Source organism: Pleurodeles waltl, chromosome 2_1, assembly GCF_031143425.1.
Source record: "Pleurodeles waltl isolate 20211129_DDA chromosome 2_1, aPleWal1.hap1.20221129, whole genome shotgun sequence".
Classification (NCBI taxonomy): domain Eukaryota; kingdom Metazoa; phylum Chordata; class Amphibia; order Caudata; family Salamandridae; genus Pleurodeles; species Pleurodeles waltl.
The window spans coordinates 104,576,471-104,598,321 of NC_090438.1; the positions used below are offsets into that span (position 1 = coordinate 104,576,471).

The following is a 21,851-nucleotide window of genomic DNA, read 5'->3' on the forward strand; positions in this document are numbered from 1 at the left end:
GATGCGGTGAGGCAGCTTCTTTGTCTTCTCATGGAGCGGAGTGGGCGTGGCGGTGCCGTGCGTGCCAACTCCTAGGTCGAGCTCGTCCTTCAGGAGTATTTCACTTGGAAGTGGTGCCCCGACATGGTGCTTCCATGCCTAAACATGCAGGGTGCTCGTCTATGTCAGCCCCAGCACACACAGGCCTGTAACCAGGTCAAAAGCGCCCCACAAGCACTGACAGGGAACTAAAGCACTCCTTCTGTGCTTAGGGGGAATAACACACTCACCACTACCGCTCACCAGGACAAGGAGACACAACACAGCACTCCCCAGACACTAAATCCTGCCCAAGTAAAATCACCAGTTACATTGCTTTCTAAGTGCTATAGTTGCAGGACTAGGGGCAGCCAATGAATAGCAGTGATCCTATGTTGGCCCTTGGGAGAACACCAAAGGTAATGCAAGGCAGGCAGCAGTACGCAGGGAGGAAAGCACAATAAGGCACTGTATGGTGGTTCCTCCTGGCAGTCCAGCAGTGCTTAGGTAGTCCAGAGACAGGGAGGAACGGGGAGCTGGTTAACAAGTAAAAAAGCAATCCAGGGAGTCCTTTATGCCACCCAGCAGCAGCACCAGGAGAACAGTCTAGGTGAGTCCTTTGGGCAGTCCTTCTACAAAAGATTCTGTCCAATTTCCAAAAGTGCTCTAAAAATTATGGGGTGAGAGCCCCTGTACTTATACTCCAAAAATGCCTTTGTCTGGGGGTAACTTCAAAAGAATACTTTCAAGTGAAGCACAACACCCTTTCACCCCAGTCCTGTCTTCAGACAACAGGAGGTGGTAAACCAGTCAATTGTGCGAGGGCAGACACAGCCTATTCACATATAAGGTGTGAACAACCCCCCTCACCCCATGCCCCAGATGACTATCAGTATGAAGATGCATTTTTCTGTCACATCCAGCCCCCCCCTGTGGTGGCTTTCTGTAAAGTATGCACCACATAGAGCTGTCACTCTGTCCTGGATGTGGATCGGAGCCAGGCTGCAAAGCACAGATAAATGCCCACTTTCTAAAGGTGGCATTTCTAAAATAGTAATGCAAAATCCGCCTACACCAATTTCTCACTACCATTCCAAACATACCATTGATGCCCATGCTACTCCTCACAGATCAGAAATGACCACTTAGACATATATAAGGGTACTCCTAATGCAACCTTATAATAGGAGCAGCACTCACAGTAGTGAAAAACGAAATGGACTGTTTGTCACTACTAGGACACTAAACACAAACATATATTTCCTAGTTTTTACATACACAGCACCCTCCCATATGGCTATCTAGGGTCTACCTTTGGTGTGACTTAGGTGTAGTAATAAGGGAGTTTAGGTCTTGGCAAGTAGTATGACTTGCCAAGTCAATGTAGCAGTAAACTGCACACACAAGCGCAGCAGTGAAAGGCCTGGGACAAGTTTGAAAGACTACTTCTGTGGGTGGCGCAATTTGTGCTGCAGGCCCACTAGTAATGATAGAAAGAGACAACCCAATATCACCAAGTAGGCTTGGGTATAAATACAATAGGGGAAGAATGCCTTTAAGGGACTTATTTAGACCAAGAAACGTGAGTTCGATCATAAATAATTTCAAGATGTTTAAATAATAGTAACATCTATATAAAATACCTTTTAATGTGATACAATTGAAAAAGAACAACACTGCTGATGTATGTAAAGCCACAAAAGAATATTTGATATAGTATATACAATAAAAAAATATACATCAATCATTCACCAAAGAATTTCCAGGGGTACAAGAATAACAGATGCCGTTACATAGGCATGGTAAGTCTGATTTCCTCCATACACCTGTGTTACGAGAACCCACTTGTAAATTATTCATGTAATGGTGATCCGGGGTTCTACATTAGAAGAAATAGAAATGAGTTGGGTGACACAACAATGTTACAGTCTCTGTAGCGAAAGTCATTGAGACCATCATCAGGACTTGCAATAGGTGGATAAATAGGAGATGTCCCCCTAAGAATAACAAGATGTCCAAGATATATCAGTTAAAAGTTCAAAATGTGTATAGACACCTGCATCTATTAAGTAAAAGAGAAAGAAGGAAACCTCACACCAAAAGAAGACAAATGCTTGAGGATATTAGTAGCACATCAGAATACACTTCAAGTGAAAAAATATGATGGGAAGTGACACAGTGGCGCACCGACAACCCATGCAAGAAGAGAAAGATCAACTTACTTATGAAATGTTTAGATAACATCCTCTCCGACGAAGAAAGAAGGAGTTTATTCCTCTAATCAAGGTGTAGAATGAAACATAGGACATATGTAAACACACCAAATATAAGATGTGGATGGCAAATTGTAGCAGCCGCTGTAAAATCTAACTAGGTAGATATTGAAAAGCAGTTTACAACAAACCATGGTTAGTACAACCAAATAGAATCAAACCACAACTTAGTTTAAGCCAAATTGTAACAGCCTTGATAGAATATAATTAGGTCAATGTTAAAAAACTGTTTACAATGAACTGCAGTCAGTGCAACCAAATTGTGCCACACCATAACTTAGTAAAGGCTCATGACTACTGACGATCTAAAAAGTCTAAAGATTACACGTCACACCCACTAGTAGCATTTAATTTACAGGACTGGGGTATAAGGGATACCACTTTACAGGAGACATATAGGTAAACTAAATAAGCTAGATAGGTGCAAGCCAATTACACCAAGTTCTATGGGAGAGAGCACATTCATGTTAGCACTGATTAGCAGTGGTAAAGTGCTCAGGGTCCTAAAACCAACAAAAGGGGGTCAAAAAATAGGAGGAGAAAGGCAAAAAGTTTGGGGATAACCCTGCAGAAAGTGCCATTTCCTACACTGGGGTATCAGCCCTGGTCAAGCAGTAACCAGAGTTCTAGTCAAAGTGTCAGGAAAACTCGACAATAACCTATGCTCACCCTCTGGTAGCTTGGCAGAGAGCAGTCAGGCTTAACTTAAAGGAAATGTGTAAAGTATTTATGGAACACTTCAAACAGTAAAACAGGGAAAACATCAGACAAAGAGGTTCCACAACAGGTTAGAAAAATAACTCAGATTTTAATAAACAAAAACAAAAAAAAATCGAATAAGTAGAACTTGAGTTATGACTTTCTAAAGAATAAACTAAAAAATAGCGTTCATCAGCAATAAAGCCAAATCGGGAGATCTGGTTGCGCCGGACCAGGATAAAGTCAAAAGTTCAGTGTTGACCATGATGGAACACAGGCCGGCTACAGGGTCCCAGTTAGGCCTGCTGAACCAAAGTACCTTAAGTTCGGGTTGTGGAGCGTTGCAAGGGACCAATTTGTAGATGTGTCATGTGGTCGGGGCAATGTACTGGTTCTGAGATGCGGCGTGCCTGCAGTGCGAGGTCCTGTTGCGTTGTCATTGAGCATCCCGTTGATGGTGTAAGGGATGCATTGCGCAGCTGAGGTGATGCATTGGTTCTGATGACCACTGTGGCTGTGATGCGCAGCTTTAGCATCCTCATCGAAGATGTGGTCAATGAGGGATGCGAGGGGCTGTGACCAGGAAAAGCATCACGCAGTTGCGGATCTGACAATGATGCGATGGTCTCAAGATGGGTGATGTGACTCTGTTGCATCAGTTTCGACTTACGCAGTAGTGGCGATGCGCCGGTTCTGTTCGACTCAACAGCTGCAATGCGTCTGTTCTGCTCCTGGAGCAGAGTATGACTCTGTTCTGTTGGCACAAGCACCTTCAGCCTACTTAGAAGGGTCCAGGACTCTGATGGCATCACATGGACAGTCTAGGTGCAGGAGCAGGGTGGTTGGAAGGCTATTATGTCCTTGAGACTGCAGATTAAGAAGCCAGCCAGCTAGCCCATGGAGTCACTTTGGGTTCAGGTGATGCAGGTGTAGTCTCTCTCACCCAGGCATAGGGAACATCAGGCAGCAGGGCAACAAACAAGGGAGGAGGCCAGCAAGCAGCAGTCCAGCAGAATGGCAGTCCTTCAGCATCAGTGGTCCGCCTTTCCTTACCTGGCTCCAGACTCGCTATCGGGGGTTATGCAGCCCTTTGTGTGGGGACAGGTCCCAGGTGTAAGTGAGGCTGTGCCCAACGCCTCCCTCTTATCCTCCCAGGACAGCCCATCAAGTCACACCTAAGCTCCCACTGTGCAGTACTAGGGGGAATACACAAACCCCAGCTGTCACCTACCCCAGACGTGATCAGACAGGCAGAAGGCACCAAATGGCTAAAGTCAGAAAATGCCAACTTTTTAAAAGTGGCATTTTCAGAATTACAATTAAAAATCTGACTTCACCATAAATTGTGCTTTTAAACTGTAAAGTTTCTCTTTTCCATGTTGCGAATTACACTTGCAAGAGGTAATAAGGTAATCCCAATGTTATCCTATGGGAGAGCGATACATTGCTATAGTGAAAAACAACTCTCTGAGTTTTTCCACTACCAGGGCCTGTGAAACTTAAACATATGTGTCCTGCCTTTTAAATTCATTGCACCCTGCCCTCTGGGTTGTCCAGGTCCTACCTTTGGGGTGGTTTACATGTATAAGAAGGGAAGGTTTGGGGCTGGCAAAAGGGTTATTTCGCGAGGGCGATAAGCCAGTTTAAAACTGTACACACAGACTCTGCAAAGACAGGTCTGAGACATGTTTGAAGGGCTACGGAAGTAGGTGGCACAATCAGTGCTGCAGGCCCACTAATAACATTTAATTTACAGGCCGTGGGCACAGGTAGTGCACTTTACTAGGGACTTATAAGTAAATTCAATATGCCAATTTGGAATAAGCCAATGTTATCAAGTTTAGGGGAGTGAGCACAAGCACTTAAGCAGTGGCAAAGAGCACAGAGTCCTAATACCAGCAAAAACGAGGTCATACGAATGGAGGTGGTAGGCACAAATTTTGGGGGACGGCCACCTTAAGGATGTCTGGCATAACACATAGAAAAGTAGATTCGGACCATGGCTTAATGTAGGCCTAACCTGCATTTCAGTGTGAACGCTCTTGCTTTAGTTCACTTTCTATAGTACCGGGTCTTAACCCTGTTTGGCTTCCTCAGTGCCGGGGGGGGAACAGGACCACCCTGTCATTACAGGGGGTATAGTGGTGCGCTTCTGTGGTCTGCACTAGAAAGGTTGTCAGGAAAGACTTGTGCTGGTCTGAAGAGAGACAGTGTTCATCTTTCACAACATCCTATACATGTGTGGATCAACTGTGGCAAAGTTCTTGATCTCTGGGCCAGTAACGCTGTAATAAAATAGTTCTATACTGCTCAACATTCCCCTAAAATGTAAAATGGGATATATATGCCCCTCATTCCCGTACAGAGATATCAGTAGTAAGTGTTGTGTGTGGCTGGGGATTTGGAAGGGGGCACTTAACTGTGAGACTGTGTGCTCCAACACAGAAGTTTGTGCTTGATTTGAGATGAGAATAGCTCTTCCCAATATCCAGATGCCTGTGCCCAGTGCGACACCGAACAGTCCTGCAATGGACGCATCTGCAGATGTGCTTTAAGAACTAACTGTAAGTGCACAACCATCATATCAAACAACCTATGACCATTCTCATTCTTCATGGTCAGCGGCTGCAGAGTTTGGAACACAGGAATTAGTCTGTGAAATGCCTGAACTCTCTCCATTTTTGTTTAGTAAAGTTTGAGCTAACTCAGAATTCAGTGTTGTTCACAATTAATTTTGAGTCTTCTTTGACTGCAAACAGGCTTTTTTACAGTAAACCTCACCTGGAAAAGCAGAGTTACTGTTTTTGTGTATAAGGCAGGCATTGTTGAGTTGTCTTCACCTTTAGCAGTAAATTGTCCAAATATGGAAATCATGTGGAAGTGAGCTGAAAACACTGCAGAACATTTAGTAAACACCACTGGTACTGATTTTGTGTTGAAAGATAAAACTGAGAATTGATGATGTTTTGTGTCCAGTATAAACTGAAGATAATTGCAATGACTTCCAAGCACCACAGAAAGAAAGAAGGTGTATTTGGGGTAAATTCCTGCCAAGTTAACTACACGCAGAAGCAGCATCACTTGTTGTCATTTTGATAATATTGGTTTGAATGTAGGTATTCAGGACCTGCAGATTCAATATGGGACGGTGTGTGCTGTATTCTTGGGTTTTAGAAAGTACATTAAAGTAGTAATGGCACTTCTACTGTTCCACAGCAAGGAAATCTCTTCCTGCAACAATGGCACATGGACACTGCTGATTTTGTACTTTCCTGAAGGTATATTAGAGGATGGGTGCCTGAACATGATGATGTAGGTGTGCTGCACCATTGACAATACAAATTTATTTTATTCTTACTGTCTTCCTCTCCAGAGGATCATAGACCAGCTTTTCCTTGGCAGGATTCATGTGATGCGGGAAGGTGCGCAGAGTTAATGCACCTTCTGATCTCAGTTCTACCCTGTTGGAGGAAAAGGAGGTGCGTACTGTTCCCTGAAAATTTTCGCTGGATTTTTAAAGGCAACATCAAAAGTCCACCACATTCAGAATACTTGTCAAAATCTAACTGGTAAATTACTTTTGGCAAAATCACCGGACTAGTTACTGTATATCACAGGCAGAATTCGAGCATAAAACTGCCTATGTGTTTGGTTTTCAGGCAAGGTCTTAGTGGCATATTTCAGTACATAACATGCTTATGCCAGCTTCTACTACTTTTACCTTTTGGGGGAGGGCAACAAAGAGCTTAGTCTATCTTTCTCCTAATGCCATGCATAGCTCACACCACGGTCTATGAGCATGCATACGCTATAAGACACAACATTGGTTGTTGTGGAGAGATTACACTGCTGTGTGTCTATCTTTCTCCATCTCAATACAGCAGAGTTAGACTAAATAGTGAATTGTCCACTCGCTCTTTAGGCTCTTCACACCCAATAGCAACTGGATCTTGATTTCAGAAAATGTGCCCAGCTCCAGTACTAGTTCTTCTAAGTGTAGAAGGAAACTCATTTTTAGTTACTGCTGTTCCATCTGTTTTCGATCGACACCAATGAGACTCCTAACCGTTTAGGCTTACTCTTTACATTTATATTATCTTGTTGTACCCTTTAAAATCGTCTGTGGTGACTTGTGTGGCTCCAAGTGATTTCACCTCAAACTATGAAGGCAACTATAGCACTATCTTATAAAAATCTGCAATAGGAAAAGCAATCATGAATAACAATACTAATAAGTCACTAATAACTATCACAAATTGGGGTGCCCAGCAGGAATGATACAGAATAAGAAGCTCTGCATAAATGGACACTTTCAATGTGACAGTACAAAACATTTAAAAAAGAATAGGAAACAGAGGTTCCTCTGGGTCAAACATACCTCTTCAGTGATTGAATCTAGAGATGATGTTGCTTCGTCATATAGAATAATAGGAGGGTTCTTCAAGATAGCGCGAGCAATAGCAACTCTCTGCTTCTCCCCACCTAGAAATTACGAGGAACATTATTATGGATTAGGCGAAATTCATTTTGTTTGCAAGTCCATCAGTAGATGTGTCTAGGACATTACAAATTAACTCAAGAAAACAACTAGATTATCGACTATTTCTTTAGTAGCAACACCATCCCACTACAGACTTCAAAGTCTACAATAGAGTAAATGAATTCAATCACAAACCTTCCTTGAGCTCCTCTGCCCCCACCAACAACAAAACAGTAAAGTCATTTTTAGGCTAGTTTCTATTTCTCCCTAACCTTTGAATTGTACAGGATAAGCCACCCACACTATTCTACAAATTTGAATTTAGAAACCATATTTGCTCCATGAAAAGCTATGTAAAATGAAGTAATAGTTATAGTTATTGAAAACTATACCAAGCTTATTAAGGCAGACAAAAGACAATGGATTTTTCCAGTGGAAGAGGCATGTGTGCGCCAAGAGTTCCAGACATGGAATCTTAGGAACAGATGCTACACCATCTAGGTTTGAAGTACAGAAGAATTATCTTTTGTAGCAAAGTGAGGATTTCGTTTTTTGAAGCCAAAAAATAGATGATCTACTAATCATTTAATAAACCCAGAATGGAGCTACGAGGATTGGCTTACAAGCTCACATGGCTGAAATTTGTACAACTTTGTAGATCATATGAAAGAAAGGAAAGCAGCATCCATACTTTTATGACAAGCTGATGAAAGAGATGCCCTTCTTAGGTGGTCTGACACGTTCATCTCTAGGATGCATACATCTGACAATAGGTGTGCACTGGGGAAGAGGTTAAAGCGTTACTAAAAGAATATGGGATTTAGCTCACATTTGTGTGGTGTTTGTCATGGGCTCTCTGCCACCATTTACATCTTTCATTTACATAATACAGCGAACTACAAGGAAAATGTGGTGAGGACTCCTAAATGAACAAGTTACTTATCTTAGATAACGCATTATCTGGTAGAGACTCTATCTAGCTGCAGATTCCTTACCTTTGAATTTCCCCAGGCCTCAGAATGGATCTGGAAACTTTTGCTTGAGCAATACCCCTGTGCATGCCGTTGGGTGGCCCCATTCGGCTCGTCAGCATCATTGGCAACGGAAGTGACGTCGCAGTCAGCTATATAGGCGCCACCCAGACGCGTGGGCATCAGTTACTTTAATTACAACTTTCCACACCAGAAGCGCAGAGCCATGACCAGAAAAGGCGCATATATGTGTGTTCAAACGAGGGCCCTGAAAAGGGATCACCCTGACCCTAGCAAATAAGTCTGCAGAGTGGGGAGGCATGGAGGGGGTGTAAGGAATCTGCAGCTAGATAAAGTCTCTACCAGATAATCTGTTACCAAAGGTAAGTAATTTGTTCATCTGATAGAGACTTCTAGCTGCAGATTCCTTTCCTTTGAATAGATACCCAAGCCATATTCTCCTGGCGGTGGGCTGCAGACAAATGCTTTCAAACTATAAAGTACTGCAGGACCGAACAGGCAAAATGCCCGCCCGCAGAACTAACTGTCCAGGCAGTAGTGTTTGCCAAATGTGTGTAGGGATTCCCAAGTTGCTGCCTAACGTACAAGTTACTTACCTTCTGTAACGAAAAATATCTGGTAGAGACATATTCTAGTTGCAGATTCCTTACCTTAGAATTATCCCCCAGACGTCAGACTGTATCCGGAGATTTTTCTTCGAGCAATATCCTGGCACGTCGGTAGGTGGGGTTGATCGACTCCGCAGGCGTCGTTGCCATCGTGATCGCCGTGATGACGTCGGAGTAGCATATAGGCGCCGCCCTCGTGCAGTGACGTCAGTTTCTTTTAACGACTTTCCACGCCAAAGCGCAGAGACGCTAAGAACACTGAGATTGGTGCACCAGAGCTAAGGACCTGAAAGGGGGAATCCCTGTCTCTAGAAATCAGTTCGCAAGCGGGGGGGATGGGTGGGCGGTAAGGAATCTGCAACTAGAATATGTCTCTACCAGATATTTAGTTACCAAAGGTAAGTAACTTGTACATCTGATAGAGACTTCTAGTTGCAGATTCCTTACCTTAGAATAGATACCCAAGCAATGCCATCTTCGGTGGTGGGCTGCAAACCAAGATCATACTAGGAAGTCCTGCAGGACGGAATGACCAAAATACCGTCCCAATGGACCTGACTGTCCAGGCAGTAGTGCTTAGCAAACGTCTGCAGGGACACCCACGTAGCTGCCTGGCAGATATCCAGGACAGGAACTCCGCGTGCTAAGGCAGTGGAAGCAGCAGTTGCTCTGGTAGAATGAGCACACAAGCCTTCAAGAGGTTGCTTTTTGGCCAAAGCGTAGCACATTTTGATGCAACTAAGCACCCATCAAGAGATGGTATGCTTTTGCACCGCCTTCTCTTTTTTCGCACCCACATACCCAACGAAGTGTTGATCGTCCACCCGGAAATCTTTAGTACGACTGAGGTAGAACGTCAACGCTCTTTTTGGGTCCAGACGGTGGAGTCTCTCCTCCTCATGGGAATGATGTGGGGGTGCGTAGAAAGTAGGCAGAGTGATAGACTGGTCTACATGAAAGGCTGTAACCACCTTAGAAAGGAAGGAAGCCCTAGTGTGCAACACAACTTTGTCAGGGTGCACAGACAAGTATGGAGGTTTTGAGAAAAGGGCCTGAAGCTCACTCATCCTGCGAGCAGAGGTGATAGCGACCAGAAAGACAGTTTTGAAGGTGAGGAGCTGCAAGGGACAATTATGCATTGGCTCAAAGGATGTACACATCAAATAGGTAAGTACAAGATTAAGGTCCCACTGAGGCATGATAAATGGAGTGGGAGGAAATAAATGGGTGGACACTTTTAGGAATCTACTCACAATAGGAGATTTAAAGAGTGAGGGCTGATCAGGTATCCTAAGAAAGGCTGAAATGGCAGATAAATACCCTTTAAGGGTGCCCAAAGATTTGTTGGTACACCATGCCACAAATTTATTTCAACGACAGGCGTATACAGTTTTGCTTGATGGACGCCTGGCTGCCAAGATAACATTGCAGACTTCGGGTGGAAGGGCAAAAGCCGTCAACTGGCGCCGCTCAATCTCCGCTCAATCTCCGCGCATGAAGACGGAGGTTGGACAGGTTCAGGTGAAGAACCGTCCCATGTTGCTGCAACAGACGATCCGCCCGAAGAGGTAGTCTGAGTGGAGGATCGATGGACATGCTCAATAGCTCTGGATACCATACTCTCCGTGCCCAGTCTGAAGCCACCAAGATGACTTGGGCCTGGTCCTTCCTGATTTTCTTTAGAGCTCTGGGCAGAAGAGGGATAGGCGGAAAGGAGGCTGGAGTTCCACTCGAGATTAAAAGTGTCTCCGACCGAGTGCCGCCTTGGAAACTCCTGAAAACAGCTGACATTGCGCGTTCTCTGCGGAGGCGAACAGATCTAACCAAGGCTCTCCCCACTGCTGAAAGAGACCTTGCGCCACCTCCGGATGGAGACGCCATTCGTGATCGGCTGTGCTTCGACAGCTGAGTTCATCCGCTCTGGCGTTGAGGGAGCCCGCTAGATGTTGAACCATCAGGGTAATGCCCTGTAGTTCCAGCCATGTCCAGAGGCGTAGTGCCTCCTGACAAAGGGTCCAGGACCCTACTCAGCCCTGTTTGTTGGAGTACCACATGCGGTACTATTGTCTGTGAACACCTGCAATACTTTCCCTTTGAGAGAGGGAAGGAATGCTTCCAACGCAAGCCTGATCGCCCGGAGCTCCAGCAAATTTATATGGAGCCCCGACTCCGCCAGAGACCAGAGGCCTCTGATCTCCGCCTCTCCCAGGTGGCCACCCCAACCCAGAAGTGACTTATCTGTCACTATAGAGAGATCTGGTTGGGGAAGGGAGAGGGAGATGCCGTGGACCCAATTTGGATTCGAATGCCACCACTGCAGGTCTTTCACAGTTCCCTCCGAGATCTGGACCAGGTCGGAGAGACTCCCCAGAGGCTGCACCCACTGGAACTTCAGGTACCACTGCAGAGCCTGCATATACCATCTGGTATGTGTTACTAGCAGGATGCAGGAGGCCATGAGGCACAGCAGCCTCAGAGTCAGTGTCACCGAAACCCAAGACCGAGGCCGAAAGATCAGAATCATAGCCTGAATGTCTTGGACTCATTTTGCAGGAGGATAAGCCCGAAACTGCACTGTGTCCAGAACTGCGTCGATACAAGGGAGCGACAGAGTGGGTGTCAGGTGTGACTTCATCTCGTTGATAGTGAACCCTAGTGTGTGCAGGAGGTTCGCCATAGTCTGAAGGTGGGAGACAACTTTCTGGGGCGAGTCCGCCTACAACAGCCAGTCGTCGAGGTAGGGGAAGACTGAAACCCCTAACCTGCGCAGATGAGCTGCAACCACCGCCATCACTTTTGTGAACACCCAAGGGGTGCTGGTAAGGCCAAAGAGGAGCACGGTAAACGGAAAAAGCTTGTGACCTACCATGAATCGTAGGTAAACATCTGTGGGCAGGCAGGATGGGGATTGTGGAAATAAACACCTGCAAGTCCAACGCTACCATCCAGTCTTCTGGGTCCAAGGCAGACAGAACCTGAGCCAGGGTGAGCATTTTTAATTTTTCCTTCTTGAGAAGTAGTTTATGTCCCGAAGGTCTAGGATAGGACGTAAGCTCTTGGCCTTCCTTGGTATCAGAAAGTAGCAGGAATAACAACCACAACCTACTTCTGGCACAGGGACCTTTTCTATAGCTCCCTTGGCCAAGAGAGCTGTGACTTCCTGGCAGAGAAGCTCCAAAAGATCCTCTGGAAGGTGATTGAAGGATGGTGGCATGGGTGGTGGAGCAGATTTGAAAGGGAAGGAGTAGCCCTTTCGAACGATCTGCAAAACCCACCAGTCCGTGGTGATATGTTCCCAGTGGAGCAGGTGATGGCGAATCCTGCCACCCACTGGACGGGAGCGAGGGGACGGGCTAGGAGGGTTTAGAGGCTGCAGCTGGGGCAGAGGTGGACTGGACAGACCTCTGGTTCACTGTCCCACAGCCACGTGGGATTCCGCGCCCTAAGCCACGCATAGGCTGAACAGCGTGCGAGGCACGGTGGCTGTGTGGAGGACGTGACAGGGAGCCCCTTCCGTGGCCATGAAAGGGGCGAAAAGCGGACTGTGGTGGGCGAGGGGCTGAGGAAAGACCGAGGGACCCGGCCGTAGCACGGCCGAGTCCGCTTTGTCTCCAAAGAGACGGGTGCAATCAAAGGGCATGTCCATGAGTGACTGTTGGACATCCCCCGAAAAAACAGAAGTACGTAACCAGGCGGGGCGCCGTAAGGCCACTGTCGTAGCAACTGATCTGCCCAGAGAGTCGCTCGTGTCCAACCCACAATGGATTGTGAATTTTGCTGCATCTCTCCCATCGTTCACAGCTTGGGAGACGATAGCACGGGCCTCCTCCGGTATCTGCGGCAGGACTTGTGCCACTGTATCCCACAAAGAGTGGGTATAGCGGCCCAAAAGGCATGCGGTGTTCACAGACCGCAGCGCGAGACTGGAGGAAGAAAACAACTTCTTGCCAAACTGTTCCAGCCTTTTGGATTCCCTATCCGGGGGTGTGGAAGGGAATGCGCCTGAAGAAGAGGAAGCCTGGATAACAAGACTCTCCGGCGTGAGGTGTTGGGACAGGAATTTAGGATCGTTCAGAGCAGGCCGATGCCGGCGCGCGATAGCCCTATTCACAGGAGCCCCTGTGTTGGGTTTGGACCATGTACCCAAAAGGACATTGGTGAGGGCTTCATTAAAAGGCAAAAGGGGTTCTGAAGTAGAAGCCCCAGGCTGAAGCACCTCCGTCAGGAGATTAGACCTGACCTCAACAGTGGGAAGGTCGAGACCAGGGACCTCAGCTGCCCTACTGACCACCATACCGTAAGTTGCTCCCTCCGCTGTAGCCACGGAAGGAGGAGACAGCATGCTAGCGTCAGGAGAAGTATCCAGACCACTGGCTTAGTCCAATTCCTGAGCCCGGTCCATAGCAGGGTCATCCTGGTATTCATAAGGGTCCAGGGACGCCCTCCAATTCTTCCCCATATTCATACCCATAAGAAAAAGAGTCTGAATCCGACCTGGGGTGAATAAGCCCCATTGAAACCGAAGGCGGCTTCGGTTGACGCCGCTCCGACTCCGAGTAGTCGGGGATAAAAAAAAAAAATTAAAAAATAAAAATAAATTAAAAAAAAAAAAAAACAAAAAAAAAAAATCGGGTCGACGTCGATAGTGGGCACCACCGACGTCGAGAGCGTCTAAAATCGACCCGGCGCCGGGGAAGGTCTCAAGGGTGTGGAGGCGACCTCGGTAGCTGGGGCCGAAGCCGCCAGCGCGGAACCCGAAGGCCCCTCATCGGGGTCACTCCGGGAAATTCGGGGAAGCGTCGAGCTGACCCAGACGCAGGCTCCGAGGATGGAGGCTTAGTGCGTGGACGCTTCCTGCGTCACGTCGGCCGAGCGATGGGACTTCTTTGACTTCTTCTTCATCTTCTTACCTTGACCCAAGGATTTAGAAGAAGACGAGTGGTGATGACTCCGCGACCGATCTCAAGACCTTCCTCTTGAACGAGACCGGGACCTACGCAGAGTCGAGTGCCAGGCCGCCATTAGCGTTAGGGACTGCTCCCTCAAAGCCTTCAGCATGGCCCAGCACTCGGAGCACGACTTCGGGTGGTGGTAGCGCTCGAGACACCGCAGACACACCCAATGAGGATCTGTCACTGACATCGTCCGATGACAGTCCTTGCATGGCTTGAACCAGGCCTTCGAGGACATCCTCGATGCACCAAAGTCGCACAGAAAAAACTCAACAAAACGGTCGAATTCTGCCCAAAAATAACCAGGGTAGCTCGTCTCCAGATCAGCACGTGGCGCGTAAAGAAAAGAACTGACGTCACTGCGCGAGGGCGGCGTCTATATACTACTCCTGACGTCATCACGGCGACCACGACGCCAACAACACCTGCGGAGTCGACCGACGCCACCTACCGACACGCAAGGGTATTGTTCCAAGAAACATCAATGGATCCAGTCTGACGCCCGGGGGAAAATTTTAAGGTAAGGAATCTGCAACTAGAAGTCTCTATCAGATAGATGTCTAGGACTAGGACTCCACACACTAACGTCGTGGTCTGCAGCATTTCCCCTGGTGGAATGGGCTCGAAAGCCCTCAGGAAGCTGGTTCTTAGCCAGGGCGTAGCAGATTTTTATGCAGAGAATGACCCAGTGTGTTGATGGTTCATTTCTGACCGACTTTTCTTTGCTTCCATATACCTCATAAAGAATTGGTCATCCACACAGAATTCTTTTGTGAGGTCAAGGCAGAACCACAATGCTCTTTTAGGGTCCAGTTGGAGGAGTCGCTCCTCTTTCTTAGAGGGATGCGGGGAGCAAAGAAGATGGGCAGGATGACAATCTGACCCAAATGAAATGAGGTCACCACCTTCGGGAGGAAAGAGGCAAAGGTGTGAAGCACTACCTCATCAGGAAACACTGAGATATGAAGGCCTGGATGATAAGGCCTGTATCTCACTCACCCTTCGGGCAGTTTGTATTGCTACTATGAAGGCTGTCTCAATGGTAAGCAGCCTGAGTGGACAATTGTGCAATGGCTCGAAAGGAGCGCACATTAGGTATGTGAAAACTAGACTGAGATACCACTGAGGCAGGATTACAATAGGGGACTTAAATAAACAGGGTTGGTCAGGCAGCCTCAGAAAAGCTGACAGAGTAGATAGATAGCCCTTAAGAGTGCCCAGAGCAGAGCCCTGTTGGGCAAGAGACAGAGTGAAAAAAAGAACAATAAAGAGAGAAGCAGAAAGAGGATCTATAGATCTTTAGATCTTTCTGTACAATATTCTAAAAACTTTTGCCAATGGCAGGCATATACCATTTAGGTGGAGGAACGCCTGGCTGAATGCTGTCAACTGTTGCCGCTCAATCTCCACGCATGAAGAAATAGAGTTGACAGGTTCAGTGGAGGACCCTCCCCTGCTGCTGTGACAGAAGATCCTTCCGAAGGGGCAGCCTGATCAGAGGATCGATACTCATTTTCAGAAGCTCAGGATACCAGACTCTCTATGCTCAGTCCAAAGCCACAAAGATTACTTGGGCTCATTCACCCTTGATCTTTTTGAGAACTCTAGGCAGGTATGGGCGGAAAGGCATACGGGAGGCCTGAGCTTCACTTGCAACGAAAAGCATCGCTGAGCGATTGCTGCCTTGGGAACTCCAAAGTGCAATACTGCTGATATTGTGCATTCTTTTTGGAGGCAAATAGATCTAACCACTGCTGAAAGAGACCTTGTACCACCTCTGGATGATTTACCAGCAGGATGCAGGAGGACATGAGGCCCGCAACCTGGGAGTCAGTCTCACCGAAACCCAGAACAGACTCCGAAACATCGGTATCATAGCCTAAATATCCTGGACTCGCTGCGCGGGAGGATCAGCCCGAAACTGCACTGTGTCCAGAACAGCTCCTCTGAAAGAGAGTACCGGAGAGGGAGTCAGGTGTGACTTTGGCACATTTATAGTGAACCCCAGTGAATGCAGAAGGTTCACCGTAGTCTGGAGGTGGTGCCTGGGTCTTGGGGCAAACCCGCCTTCAACAGCCAATCGTCAAGGTAAGGGAAAACTGAAACCCCTGACCTGCGCAGATGAGCTGCGTCCACTGCCATCACCTTGGTGAACACCAAGGGGCACTGGTAAGGCCAAATGGCAGCTCAGTGAACTGAAACTGTTTGTGGCCTACCTTTAACACCTGTGGAACCCTGCAGGATGGGAATATGAAAATATGCATTCTATAGGTCCAATGCTACCAACTAGTCTTCTAGGTCAGAGAAGACCTGAGCCAACATGAGCATCTTGAACTTCTTCTTGAGGAAGAGATTTACAGTCCGTAGGTTTTTCTTGGGTATCAGAAAGTAGCAGGAATAACAACCACTGCCTACGTCTGATATCAGGACCTTTTTGAATGGCTCCCTTGGCCAAGAGAGCCTTAACTCCCTCTCGGAGTAGAGACTAATGATCCTCTGCCAGCTGTTTGAACGTTGGCAGGATTGGGGGACAAAAGACTTGGAAAAGCAGGGCATAGCCCTTCCTGATGATCTGCAGTACCTATGCGTATGATGTGATGGACTGCCAGTGGAGGAGATGATGGTGAATTCTCCCTCCATCTGGGCAAGCTTGTTCCTGCAGAACCAAACTAGGAGGGCTTTGAGGCTTTTTAAAGGCTGCAGCTGCTGGGGGTTGGGGGGCGGATGACTTCTGGCTTCCGGACTCCCTAGGTCTCAAGGCACCATGCCCAAGTACTTGCATAGCCTGGGGTGGTTGCAAAGGATGGTAGCTGGCATAGGGCTGGTGGGGTGCTACGCCCATTCTGTAGCCACAAAAGGCAGACTGTGGACGAGGGGTCTTCAAGAGGCCCAAGGATTTGGGCGTAGCCCAGAAGTGCCAAGTCTGCCATCTCTCCAAACATGCAAGTGCCATCAGTTTTGCCTGGACATTCCCCAAAAAAACAGATGTTCTCAGCCAGGCATGGTGCCTTAAGGCCACTGTTGAAGCAATGGCTCTGCCTAGTGAGTCTGTTGTATCCAAGCCACACCGAATGGTGAACTTCACTGCGCCCCTCCCGTCTTCTGCTGCTTGGGAAAGTATGGCCCCGGCCTTCCTCAAGGACCTGAGGTAGCACTTCCCAAATGGTGTGTGAGAAACGGCCCCATAAGCACGAGGTGCTCACTCACCTCAAAAATGACAAATGAGATAGGAGTCCCTAACCGACATGGTGGAGAGACAGGCACCAAATGGTTTGAACCCTGACTTCTTAGATGACATCTCGACAAACTGAAGAAAAAATCTTGACAAAATGTCAAAAAAAGGCCTGTCAAAGAGCGACAGAGGGGTAGCTCTCTCTGAATCTGCGCTAACTGGCATGGAAAGGAAAGAACTGACGAGTGCCTGAGTGACGTCTATATAGGTGACTGCGACGTCACTTCCAGTGCCAACAACGCCACACAGAGCCAAATGGAGCCATCAGACGGCACGCAGCCCACGACCCCACAAAAGCTTCGGACATGCCTGCTCCGCATTGAGAGTTACAGCAAAGACTGCATTGTATGGCACAACTAATACTTAACATCTATTGCGGCTTCATGCATCCTTCAGACAATGTGTGATAACATATCGTTTTGTCAGAAGTGGATGTTTTCAAGAGACACGTAGCTGAGTAGTAGGTAGAAGCATACAATTAATTAATGTTTGGTAAAGGGGATTTTAAAGCACAAATTAGGTTTGTTATCTCTGCGATCCGCAGCTGAAAAGTCATAACTTGTTTTGCTGCATGATTTAAATAACTTTCAAATCCAATAATACATCTACTGCTACGAGCTTAAATAATACACTGGTATCAAAGGACTCAGGATGCCCAAAGGTATATATTCATTCCTATCCTTTTTTCCCCTACAAGAGTGTCTATGAAGTTTGCATTAGTTGATAGATGTGCGCTTTGTTTTGACTACTGTAAATAAATCCTTAGATATGGTGGGATGTAAGATGGAGTGCTGCCTGACAGCACAGGGTGTATTTATCTCTAAGTACATAGACTTCCCAGGAGCTGGGGTCATATCTGAAACACTCCTTCAACGGACACTTCATTGCTTGGTAGCAACATGAGGATATGGCCAGCAATGTATAGAGCTAACTGCTTGGAGCTACCACATGGCCTAAAGGCTAATGAGTTTACCTTTGATTCAAAGATCCCATGTTTTGAGTTTTGCTCAAAAGGTACTTTTTTTAATTTTTAAAACAAACATTAACACAAGGTTAACATCTGGCAATTCTTGCAATCCTCTATTAGCCAGCAGCACTCCATTCATTGTATTTTTAATATAAAGCACAAGCTGTAGTGATGCCCTCATGTTACTGCTCTGTGTAAGCTCTATATCTCCCTGCAGTTCTCACACGCCAACGGTGTGGAGGCTTTGAGCCGAGAGAACACTATTTTCCCTTCCTCAATTAGCAGGACAAACTGTGGTTTGTCCTTGAACCATAGTCTGCATTTAGAGTTCTAAAGGGAAAGAGTACAGAGCACAACACAGGAATAATCCACAGCTCTCGTACAGCTTGCTGCATCTCTCAGGCAGTCAGGACAGATCATTTTGTTTGAAGTGGATGTTTTCAAGAGGCCAAGTGTTTGAGGCATGCGTAAAAGCAGCCACTTCATTTTCTGCATTGGAAGAGGGTATGTTTAAAGCACAAATCGGATGCCTAGAAACAAGCACTGGCAAAGCCAGATCTGGCTGCAATATGCTAACTAATGCAAACAGCCTTTATTCATTTGCACATTCCTATACGTTACCTTGTTCAAGACAGACACACTGGCTTGCCTCTTTTGCCTTCTCACACCGCTAAAACCTTTAGCATACCACCTTACTTTTATTTTTTGTCTACTTGCTGCTGCCTCTCTTCCAGGTTAGTGCACCAGTCAAGATGAAAAACAGAATAGAATTGCCTAAACCCCTTTGCTGCAGGACAGTTTTTCCTTTCTCCTATTTTTGTTAGAAATGCACTTAGTACAAATTATTCACATTTCAGAACGTTTTTCGCCTGAACTGATGAAATTAAAGGGATAACAGCACACTTTTCTCTAAAAATAAAAATCACAGTTTGGGAAAGTATAAAGGATCCAGAACCAATAAGCCAGACCATGCTCAAGTTTGAAAAAACAGTATCATGTCACCCTGACACTGACCTCCCTCCACCGGCGTCCGCTGCAACAAAGAATCCAATTTGGTGGTGCTAGTCATGCAAAAAGTCTTCCATGGCAAAGGCCCACTCGACCGACAAGAGACTTATGGTTAAAAAACGTTGCCCGTATCTGCCTTTACAACCCCAGATGACTGAGACAAACCGTCCACGGTCATGCAACACGCCTCTGGAATCAGAATGACCTCACTCTGCAAAATCAGACCAACTACCTTAGATTTACAAAATACTTCAAATCCTACCTCTTTAACTGTGCCTTTGCACCTTCCTGTCTAACAGGGACCAACCACCTCTGCCCCACCGATCCAGGGACCGTGGCCCACAAACCATCGGATCCCGCCAAGACCAGTCATCATTGAAAAGCCCGTAAGAAACATCCTGTCTGATTGGAACTCCTGTTTTGACCTGAAGCATAGATCCTCAACATCATACAGCTCTCTGAAATGGCCACATTGTGACATGCTTTAGCACTTTATCTACATGTTTACACAAATAAATAAGAATAAACTGATAACTACTCATTTCAGTGCCTTTACATAACCATATTATGGAGGCTCAGTTTGTATTTTATGTGGCTCATGGTGTATTACCTTTAGATAAAGCCTCATGAAATGTCTGGACAACTTGTGTGGCTGAAAGACTGTTGGATGATCGAGGTTATGTGCATTTTTAGGTCCAGTATAGCAGGGTGCAAGCACTGCTTTTTCCGACGTGTTGTTATCTATGTGGGCTTTTAACCACACCCACCTCACGCCCATCACTATTGTTCTTTCATGGGCTTGCCCTTCAAAAATCCTTTATCATCACTGGTAAATGCTTTACGTTTGTCCCTCCTTGGGGTGGTTTGGTTACCGCCTTGGACATCGACCCTGTTTCATGGGTGATTGCACTTTTGCCCATATGTTTTATTGCGAGCGAACTTCTTTTTCCTCTGGTGTGTCTCCTTCACGCTCATGGCGTGGCGCTTCGAATTGGCTCACTTTTGTGAAACTGTATTACTTTTATTTTCATTTTACGTGGCAAGAAAAGTTTGGGTAGGAGTTTACAACGTTAATAGCTCTAACTCGAGCAAATGCGAGACTCATTGTATTGCAAATGCTTGTTTTAGCTGGTATCACGTATCTCAGAAGGCTGCTTGATTGGGTTCCACATGTAAGAGCCACAGGTTCAAAATATTTGATGTATTAGTGTTCAGGCATTACTACAGCATTGGCAAGATTCTTGTGAGTGAGCCTGAATCAGGAATCAGCTTGTAAGCCAAAATATCTGTTTTACGGAGTAATGATGGAAGCTCAATGACTAGTCACCTAAAAATGAACAGCCATTTAATCTGGATCAATTGCACCTGCTTAATGGCGATCCTGCAAGGAGTCAGTGGTCTGTCTGTTGAATTGGTCACAAACATTTTCCTACTCCAACATGGAGATAGCCATTCAAAAGTAAAGTACCTCCTTCCTCAGCAAACTTCCCATGCACTAGTCACACACACATTTGAATATCCTAAATGCCTATACCATTCATACGTCCTCAGCTGAACAACAGAAAAGTAAACTGGAAACCTGCAAAAATATTGAAGGAGTTCACAAAGGTAAAAAGGGTTTCTCGGGAGTAGACCTTGTGTACAGGATGTGTTCCATTTTTGTTTGAAGACACACATTCTCCCATCCATATTATGAACAGAGTACACAGTATGTATGTGCCCCAGTGGCTAACTGACTGGCTAGCTTGGTGCAGAGGCATAGGGGGCTCTAATTAAATTGATTTACAAGTTTGGTGAGTGGGGATAGGTAGTGTCGAGCTGGGGTTGTTGATCCCTGTTGGTAGTGCTTAATTTGTAAACATTTAAATGGCAGGGCCCTTGTCAGAAGGATGCAGCAGCTTTACGACACACTGGTGCTGTCAGCGCTGCCAATGACAGTACCAACACAATTACCAAACTTCAAGCTCAAACAAGGGTGACAATTTAGACTAGTCTATGCCACCTAAACCTTTAAAAATGGCTTAAGTGGCAGGCATTAGTCATTTTTAATGTATGTTGATCTATTAAACACCTATTGTTGTGCTCATTTGAAAATGAGAAAGACAGTGCCACCATGCAGCAGACTGTCATAAGTGCGGGTGTTGATATTTCAGTGCAGGTGCTGAGCACCAAAAAGTACCGGCTCAAATTAAGCACTGCCTGTTGGACACATACTGATTATGTTTAAGTTGAAAAGCTGAAAGGAGGTAGACAAATTTGAAGCCTATCCTTCAGGAAGGATTTTATCTTGGCAGGAATGTGCCTTGGATCTCAGAGTCATATGGTCTTTTGGATGGCAAGTGATGGTCAACTGAGACAAAAGCAAAGGGAAGGTCTAGTAAGAGAAAGGTGGCAACCACATTAGAGTCCACTGCGTTCATGAGGTCGCTCCTAAGGGATACCAGTGCTCACTCGGTATTTCTTCCAGGTCTGAAGCCATTTTGATTGTCTGAAAGAAGGCTATTTTGTTTGTTACTGCTTGAGATTAGGGTGAATACTGCCTTATCAATGAATTTCTCTACAAATGGCTCAATAACTATTGGTCTAAGTTTGCTGGGTCATCCTGGTCCAGACCATGTTTTT

At 46.2% G+C, this 21,851-nt stretch overlaps 1 protein-coding gene across 1 annotated transcript in view; it reads right to left on the reverse strand.

The window, feature by feature from the left end:
• The window catches only part of ABCB7 (ATP binding cassette subfamily B member 7), a 607,823-nt gene that overhangs the window by 64,817 nt on the left and 521,155 nt on the right, over nt 1-21,851 (reverse strand). Inside the window, exon 14 of the mRNA XM_069210993.1 lies at nt 7,369-7,472. Coding sequence (XP_069067094.1) covers nt 7,369-7,472 — 104 coding nt within the window. The remainder of the gene's footprint in view (nt 1-7,368; nt 7,473-21,851) is intronic.